The sequence below is a fragment of the Crocodylus porosus genome, unplaced genomic scaffold (genome assembly GCF_001723895.1).
Source record: "Crocodylus porosus isolate Cpor-Errol unplaced genomic scaffold, CroPor_comp1, whole genome shotgun sequence".
Taxonomy (NCBI): Eukaryota; Metazoa; Chordata; order Crocodylia; family Crocodylidae; genus Crocodylus; species Crocodylus porosus.
This window is the reverse complement of record NW_017728947.1, coordinates 57,500,131-57,509,959: the sequence shown is the minus strand read 5'-3', so window position 1 is coordinate 57,509,959 and position 9,829 is coordinate 57,500,131. Positions and strand designations below refer to the sequence as shown.

The 9,829-nt window shown below is 37.9% G+C and overlaps 1 protein-coding gene across 2 annotated transcripts in view; it reads right to left on the bottom strand.

Moving 5' to 3' along the window:
* Nucleotides 1-3,103: 3,103 nt before the first annotated feature.
* The window catches only part of GPR176 (G protein-coupled receptor 176), a 120,003-nt gene continuing 113,277 nt past the window's right edge, over nt 3,104-9,829 (bottom strand). For both annotated transcript variants that reach the window (XM_019552179.1, XM_019552180.1), the window contains exons 2-3: nt 7,405-7,657; nt 3,104-4,701 (exon numbers count right to left, since the gene is read on the bottom strand). In XM_019552179.1, coding sequence (XP_019407724.1) covers nt 3,594-4,701; nt 7,405-7,657 — 1,361 coding nt within the window. In that variant the 3' untranslated portion in view covers nt 3,104-3,593. The remainder of the gene's footprint in view (nt 4,702-7,404; nt 7,658-9,829) is intronic.

The following is a 9,829-nucleotide window of genomic DNA, read 5'->3' as shown; positions in this document are numbered from 1 at the left end:
AAACTAGTCGGGGGGGATCAGCAGGCATTGGGGGAGTCGCTGTTCCCCCAAGCACCGCCAGGAGTGACCAGGAATAATGGTCACAAGCTGGCAGAGGGTAGATTTAGGCTAGATATCAGGAGGCACTACTGCATGGTCAGGGTGGCTAGGATCTGGAACCAACTTCCAAGAGAAGTGGTGCAGATTCCTACCCTGGGAATTTAAGAGGAGGTTGGATGAACATCTTGCTGGGGTCATTTGACCTCGGTATTTCCTGCCATGGCAGGGGGTCAGACTAGATGATCTACTCGGGTCCCTTCCAACCCTAGAAACTATGAATAACTTCAGGGGGCAACCTGAAAGCCAAATATTAACCCTGTCTTTCAATATGTAGTTTTCCTTTTAAAGGATTTCCTTGTCTGTATGTGTATATGTATGTATATATTATTAGCTATTTTTATTTCTTCCCAAGGACCAGAATTTTGATTTTTGTGTCTCCATAATATTATTCTTAAATAGTGAAATTAAAATCCCAGTCCCTTTGTCTGGTCCAAATTCTCTCTCTCTCTCTGCCTCTTCTCACACCCACTACACCTCCCCTACTTTGTCTCACCAATGATTTGTATGTGACCACTTATTTGGTTTTGGGGAAGTGACTATAGTTTTTGTCTTTTCACTTTGCCCCATCTTTAGGCTAATAGTTAGGAAAAGGGAGAACTCATAGTCAAATTCATAATGGGTTTCTGGAGGGCACACTGAAATCACTGCATATAAGCCAACAAAATGGCAACAATTTAGAGTTACTAGTGACCTGGCTGACTTCTAACCAGCGTTCCAAAGTGAAATACCCCATAATGCCTTACCAGTCTTCATAATTCTGTTGTGTTCCTTTTACTAATGTTCTATCATAATGTTACTTACTATTATTCTGTTGAATTAAGTAGCTGTATTGCAAGATATCCAAGGATCAGTTCTTTCAAGGAGTGCAGATGTGCTTTTGTATGGTTTACCTTAATTCACAGAAATTCAAAGAAATTCTGCTGAAAATGAACCAAAATAAAATGGTTTTCAACTATTGTATTACAAGGCAATTCTTCAATGTAGAAAATGTATTCTTATTGATTTGTTTGCTGAAGGAATGCAATGTCTTTAGCCAGTCTGCCAATAAGTACAAGCCGGCTTTTAAATAAATCGTGGGAATAAAATGATCCTTTTTTTTTTTTTTCCTTTTTTTTTTTTTTTTTTTTAATCTCTGTAATCAAACCAGGTACTACCACCTGCCTTCCTCAATACTAATGCTAATAATGCAGGATTCATTAACACCAAATCCATGCCCAGTATATATCTGAATTTGGTTCATAATATTTATTATTGATCTTATCTCTCATTTCAAGTTCAGTATAAATTAAATCAGTGGTGGCTTTGTTTTCTGTAGGGAGGTTCAAACTTGGGTTCCAATTTTATCAAAATTCCCCAAGTTCAGAGGAAGCAGAAGAATGCTGTCTTTGGCTTATTTGTCCTTGAAAGTAGGCCACAAATAATTTAGCCCAAACCTTATAAGGAAGATACTACTGCTGAGATCTTCCTTTTTATAGCTGGTTTCTACTTTTTAACAACTTTGAAAAACAAGCACATTACATTACTATATTTTACCAGTAGGCACAGAAAATAAAATAGCCTGGTGCTTCTCAACATTTTTTCCATAATTGGATCTCCCTCTTTTCCCCCAACAAAATCTACCCCCTTTTTCTGGCCAAAGTAATGCCTGACCTCTTTCCCATTTTGCCATATGGAAAGAACAGGACAGCTGCAATGTCTACCAGCAGTTTGGGATGTGGCTGAGGGCCACAATTCCCAAGACCCCTGATATAGCACATATAGCAGCACAGCGTAAAAGGAAAGAACAAATGCATGTAATTTACACTGGTGTTTAAAACCCACGCTACATTTTATTAAAATGCTTGCTTTTAATGATCTGTAGAAATGAATCACCCTTAGATCCATCTGAAGCTAGTGTCCTGCTTCAGATGCACCAAAGGAAGAACTGATAATATTCACCAATCTCTGCCTAGGCAGAATTTTTTTTTCTTGCTTTTAAACATATATTTGCTGTTATTGTAAACTTGGCAAGGTTCTTCATTTAGTTCTTTCAAACATAGGTTTAAAAAAAATCACTCTGATAAACAGGCGGTAAGCTACAGGTGAAGGCTTGGCATGCAATGAAGATCTAAACTACAGAAGGAACACAAGAACACATAAGGAGTATTAGGGAATTATCAACTTGTGTTTCTAATAAACTACAGTGTGAGACAACAGCAAATGCAGAGAAGGAAGGAAGGACAGACTGCTTGTAACAGAATGAGGATTAAAGTGCTGGGATACGGTAGTTTTCAGGTTGTTTTACAGGTTATAACAGTTTAAAATTCACACTCAAGATACACAAGACAATACATCTGCAATAATAGAAAAGAGGCAAACTACAGTACAGTGCCTGAGCACACTAACATAATGGACAGTTTTGCTCTGATTCACATAGGATTTAGGTACTAGGTTTGGAAATCTGATTTGCAATTAATGCCTTCAGTGATCCTCGTTCCACAGTGTGACTTAACTTACATTAGCATGTTTGGGATTTATGCCAACATATTGAAAGGAAGGAAGAGGTTCTTCTCTCACCATGTCTTCCAACCCCTGCCCGAAGTAAAGGAATGCACTAACATTTACTCTCAAGGCAGAGGTTTATCTGTCAGTTTGGCTATTTACAATATGCTGGCCTTTTATACACGTTTGGCATTTGTACTATGCTCATCATCATAGTATCAAAGAGCTTCAGTTCTATGTCCTCAACCTCTATGTGCATGTATGTTGGAGCTGAATCAGCATCACATGACCTGCAATCTACCTGTAATTATACTACAGAGACACTTCAGTTTTCAAAAGACAAATTAATATTTTAGAAGCTTTGTCCTATTAACATTAACAATTTTTGAGCCTCCTATCCTGGAATGAGGTATCCTCAGGCTTTAAGGATGCTCTAGGCCAAGAGTTAGCATGTTTTATCTAAGAGAATGGCAGAGACAATTGATAAAGAGCAACATGTGTAAAGAACAAATGGGGATTTTTGTTACTTTGTTATGAAAGATTATCTAAACAAAGTGGGCATCTTTTTATATTTCATTAATGAAACATGCAGAAATTTACCATGTCCATTTCCAGGTAACTATGTATAACAGGCCTGAGAAGTAAACTATTTGCCTCCATTTTGTACTCCCTGAAGCCCTTTCTACCAGTCCACAGATTAGTTTTGTTTCTGTTTACCGAGTGCCCCAGTAAACCAACTGCCAAACCTCAATATGAAAGTCTTGAATCAGACCTATACTACTGTATGTACTATATTTCACAAGTAAAATTAAGAATGGCTGTCTATAGATATATATATTTTTAATAAAAACAGGTTCATAAGGAACACTTACATATGTTTCCCTTTTGTTTTGTTTTTAAGTATTTGGCACAAAAAAATCAGCCTGTAACAAATTTCAGCATAACAAAGATCCATGGGATCACACATACATCAGAAGGTGGCCTTCTTTTGTCACATAGAGATCCTTCTCTTACTAGGAATCCACCTTAGGAAAGATACTGACTTTATTGTTCCTGCTAATTTTTCTTTCTGCTTTACCCTTGGGTTGCTTTGTCTGGATGAGTTCTTCTGGTGTATTTCCCAAAGGCGGCAGCAATCGCTTCTTACTGTTCCGATTTTCTGAGAGCCACTGCGGAGGCAGCTCAAAGGGCCCAAAGCCAAACTGCATGGAATATTTATCATTGGCCATATCTGCTTCTGTGGGCATTGCTGGAGCCACCTGAGCAGCAGAGTCTGCAATGGTTTGTGGTACACATTTTTTAACCAAAGTCTGTTCTACCTCTAAACTGGTAGTTGGAATTTCCTTCTGCTGAAAGTCACCAGAGCCAACAGATTTAGTTTCATTCTCCTCATCCTCTGTGGGTTTGAAAATCTGCTGCTGCCCAATGTGAAACATCTCCAGGAGCTGGCTACCAGAACGGACACTGGGCTCCAGGTTGGTATCCGCAACACCCCCAGAGCTGACAATATTTCTCCTGCTGTACCTCCGGTGTAGCTGCACTACTGTCCCCACTAAGCACTTCCGTACAGATTTGTTAACAGTCAAAAAAAGCAATGGATTGGCTAGCAGGGAGACCTTGGGCAACCAGATGGCAGTGAGGTGCAAGAAAACTGAAATATCAGAAATATTGAGTATGGTTCTATAAATCACAAGAGTCATATAGGGGACACTGCAGAAAATAAAGATCATAACCATGGAGAGCAGCATGGCATGTAGTTCAGCTTCTCGTTGAGAGGCATATGGAATAGAAATAGTATTCTGAGGGGTCCTTAAGGCAGCTATGATGACTTTCTTCTTCTGGCTGGCACTCAGTGCTCTGCGAATAAGAATCATAAAAAGAAACACCACGGCTACTGGTACAATCACAGTTGTGATGTTATAAATGATGACATACACCAGGTGGCCAAGGGAGTAACTCCAGGATTCAGTACAGGTAGACATGGCATAAATATCAGATACATTGGTCACAGCAAATACAGGAATACTGGCTACCACAGCATGGGCCCAGATGTAGATAACCAGGTCTCGAGACCTTGCATCAGAAATTTTTCTTTCCAGTGGGTATAGAACTGAGTAGTACCTGCCAAGAATAAAACACAACAATTTAGAAGAGACAGAGAGATAGACATAGATTGTTTGGGATCACACAGTCATGACTTGGAGAAGTGGCACAGGGACAGTGCTTAGGGGGAATGTCTTGGTAGCTGTCTGGGGATGATGAGAGCTGCCAAATCGCTATTCTTTCATAACCAAGAACTGGGGTTTACAATTCTGGCCCTACAACAGCACTACATTCAGAAGATCTACACTCAGAAGCAAACCATCAGTGATCAGCCACGCTTTAGCTCTACATCTGAAATTATATTCCAATTTGTTTTAATGTGCATTCATGAATCTATAGATCTATCGATCTCTTCAAAATTAGTTATTGATAAATATCCTAAATAAAACATAATTGTAAACAGCAATAGGAATATGACTGGAACACAGTCTTCTGTACTCTGGCACTTGTCATACAAAAAGCAGGGTAGATTTGTACTTTATGGACTAACTAAATCAAAGATTTAGTTGCATTGCACAAGCTTTTGTAAAATCAAAAATGCATAGTATAAGCTTTGACAAGCACTCAATGTATGTATTTTTAATTATTTAGTCTATAAGGTACAGATTTACCCTGCCTTCTGCCAGACTTCAGACTAACACAACTAACTACCTCTCTCTACTCATTTGTCATACAAATCAGTGAAGTGAGAAGCCTATCGCATCTATGCTTTTGTGTGTACTAAGTCACCCAGGTCATGTAGGAAAGTATGACCTCTGTCTATTACTGGTTCAGAATGCAAGAATCTTAGCTGTACCTGTCAAGAGAGAACACCAGAAATAAACAATGGCTATAATTCTAGCAGGCATGTACAGAATGAGGTCTTAAAATCATGTTGCTTTGTAGAAAGGTCATTGGCAGTGCACAGTGCTATACACAGCAATTCCTGCATATGCTGTATAGTAGTCCTGCGGTCACCCCTTTACTAGAAACATACTATGGACTTGATTCGCAAAAGGTCTAGTAGCAAGGGCATTGAACAAATAGACAGTTAGACATATAGTAGCAATTGCACGTGAATCTCCAATTTGTATATGCATCTGTGGAAGCTGAAATAATTATATTAAAAATTATTTATATATCAGACCTTATGTAGCAGAGCTAATAATGTGATTTTTGTTGGTACTGACCTTTAGATGGTCTATTTTTAGTCAGAGGGAATAGAGATTCTTTTTATCCCTGGGGATAGGGGTTAATGGTTCTTGATACTTAAAGTCATAAACTTTAGTCCTGATCTCAAAAAATGCACATATCTTCCCTCAAGATGTCCAAAGTAAAAGACATCTTCAGTGTAAATCCAAGCCAATTAAAAACCTGTAGAAACTAACCCATCAGACTTCAAAAGTATCCAGCAGTACCACAATTGTGGTACCACAAATGCAGTACTAACAGTTTTGTAGCTCTGGCTGTTTATGACATGTCATGAGCACCTAAAGTTGCACAGAGTGAGTGAACCTACCTTGTAGAAGAGTTCTTTCATGAAGAACAGTTTGACTGGATATAATTAGTTATGTTTTCTCTGTGGCCATTGTGAAGTGTCCATGCAGTATCTCGACAGGAACATAATAATAATAAATAAATAAATAATAAACCCTGGGGCTTTAAAAATACGTAGTCTTAAAAAAAAAAAAATCAGACCCTTTGTTTATCTCGTTTTTAGGGAAAAGTATAACATTTTTTAAATTTCTCTTGAAACAAAACAAATCAAGATTATAGGAATTGGGAATAAGTTTAGCTAACATGACTCTGAAACAATTTTTATTAAAGGGGAAATGTCAAACAGAGCTGTGCAAAACAGAGCAATATGGTTTCATAAAACCTTCTATTAATTAACCTCTTCTTCATTTAATTCATGTGGGTTTCCAGCCTCGATTTCAGAACAATGTGTGTATAATTACATGTGCAGTCCTGCAAGCCTCATGTAAGTGTGTAACACTCCTACCAAATTCAGTGGGATTGGACCCTATATTTATTTAGGAACATTATCCTGATGCTCATTAAACATTGTATGCAATTATGGGACAAATTATTTTCTCTACTGCTTTTATCTGGATTCATGAATTTATTTTGCAGTGGATGAAACACAATCCTCCCTCCTATTTATGCCCAGTGTGCTGTGATACATGGGAGCCTCAAAACCCTAAGAGGTAATTTTGCCCTTCTTATTTTACTACCACGTGGGGAAAAGAAACTGGGCCAAAAAGTATGGAGATTATAATGAAAACTAAAGTGGCACTTCCAGGCAGAGTTACACATACAAATTTTGCCCAATATTAATTGAAATGTATTGGGACAACATTTACAAATTAATTGAACCCCACTGAAGTCAACAGAATTTGGTCCAGTATAGCTGGGACTCAAGTTAACTACATGATTATCAATAAATTTGTACAACAGCCTTCATAGCATCCACAATGTAGGTATCATTATTTGCAGCAAAATTGCAGTGTTGATGTCAAGTAACATATTTTTGTGATGAATTATGCAGTCAATTCATATCATCACCCTTTTTCTCTAGAGTCTGCTTTCCTTTTGCAGACTTAACACTGATTTATACTGGAATCTGACAAGAAGATAACCTATTTAGCACCAGTCTTATCTGTATGCTGTATATAAATCCATTCTATTGGAATTTTGTAAAACCAAAAATCAAAAACAGCATGTCAGTAAAGCTGATCTTACCTGTCCAAAGCAATGGCAGGAAAACTAAGGATGATCACTGAGCAGAAGACTTTGTGCAAGAACTTGACAATTTTACAAAACATCATGGTATAGATCCACCAGCAGCACTGTGGGCTGGCACTGAGGACAATGTCAAAAGGCATGCACACTAGGCTGGCACAGATCCCAGAGCAGGCCAAGTTCTTAATGAATCTGTTTGTTACTGATTTAAAAAACGATGTTCTGCAGGTTGACCACAGCACCATGAAGTTTCCTGTGGCAATAAAAAAGATAAGAAAAAAATCATATCTTAAACTAATTTTCATATTTTATACAAGTACAAATAAAACCATTTGTTTTGAATTCACTATACCTCATTGATATGATCTAATATCTTTATTCAATATATACAAGCAGTACATAGAGGTTGACCTAAACAGTTAAACTTTCTACTATATGTACCTAAACAGGGTGCCCAGACCAAGCACTTACAATTAAAATTGTAACACACTTGAAGAACTGGCACAGTATTTACCAGAAATACACAGTATTTTTAAAGACAACCATCTTTATTAAAAGAATATAAAGCTTCCACATGGCAGTGATTTCAGTTTCGTATTTGAATATGAAAATGATCCAGTGGCTTGCTTTTTCCACTTCTGAAGACCTTGGTACACATTTCCAGTAGTACATTCAGATCTACAATATTTACCTGAAATTGAATAGGATTTAACAGATTCCTTTCATACAATAAGGTCTAAATATACCAAGGAAGGGGAAAAAAAGAGGAACGTAAGATACAAGCCAAAGGTTTTTCTAATATTCAAGAGGTGCACAGTTCAGTTTGCACAGAAATATGGGTGCAGAAAAAGAAAATAAAGGCAACAATCCACACAAAATAACATTAGTGTGATAGTATTTAATCACTGATAGGTGGCCTCATACTCTACTCCTGACAGAAAAAAGTCTCACAGAAGAGAAATGGTGATTCCTATGCAACCTTGACATGACCTCAAAATCTCACAGCAGCAACACAGAAAAGAAAGGAAGCACTCTACTGCACAAATTCTGAGGATCCTCCCATTACATACCAAAAATGGCAAAAGCTCAGACTCAATATAAAGCAAATTCAGATTACCGAAGACAGATTTTCAAAGATGAGAGAAAAATTACCTAACAGGAAAAGTGCTTTGAGGGGGAAAAGTTTTAAATGCACTGTATGAAAATAAAAAGATGCATTTATTATTCATCTTGAATACTATACAGCAACCATAACTCTAAAGCATGTTTTTTGCTGTTTCAAATAGTACACGGGGCACATTCTGATGATCACGCACGTACGTGCAGCTTGAACTGCCTCAAACCCATTTGAGGTGCCGTAAACTGTACACAGTGCATGTGCAACCATTCACTGCACTGCTACTTTGCTGTGTGATGGTTTTTAGGATACCAGGAGATCCTGGTGTAAAAAAACAAAACAAAACAAAACAGCCCACTGCTAAAAAAAGTGGTGTGGCGAACATGGGAGCAGCGTGTGCTGCCAGAAACTGGAGCCTGTCTGGCCAGAGCTGCACTCTGGACGCTGGCCTGGCTCCAAGTTGCCAGCCTGGCTCCACTCTTGCTCTAGAAGCCCCCAGGACCCCAGGTAAGTACTGCTGCCAACAGTACTATTTTACAGCAGAGTTAATTAGTCTATTGCACCCTAATACTACCACACATGTAGATGGTGATGCTTTACTGGAGAGCTAATTAGTCTACTCCACAGTAAAGTGCACATGTAGATGCAATGACTGAAAACTAACCTGTTTTGGAAGGAAATGGAAAGATGTATTATCATAGATATGCCAGTTTACCTAAAGCAAATCATACGCTCATCAATATTGTGGAAGGGGTCAGACTGGTTTTCCTAATCTAACTATCCCTGGATGTATATCATGGAATCTGATTCTAAACTCTTTCCCTCATTCAGAGATTCATCGGTGATATGTATGTAACTTTAAAACTAATTAAAATCATAAAAGAGCTGAAGAACATACAAAACAATTTAAATAAATAAAAACAGTCCCATCTTGAAGAAAGGTGCATGTTTCTACAACAGCAGAGTCTCTTGATGCCTGAAGAAGGGTGTTTGTGCCCGAAAACTTGCAAAGAACTTTTTTCCCCAACTATTTAGTTGTTTTAACAAAAGTTATCACATCTACCCAAAGAACCTTATAAGCCTGCCTATTTCTAAATATGGGGTCCCACTAGCGGATTGGAAAAGTACACGTGTTTAAGGAAAAAGGTGGGCAAAAGCAAAAAAAGATAGATAATGGTTTATTATAGATAACAATGCAAAAAAACAACTACATCAATGACTGGTAGGATTTTCCTTGTCTGATCTTCTTCAGCCTTTTTAAACATTTCTTTGAGCCTCAAAGGTCTTTCAAGCTTTCAGAAGAAGATC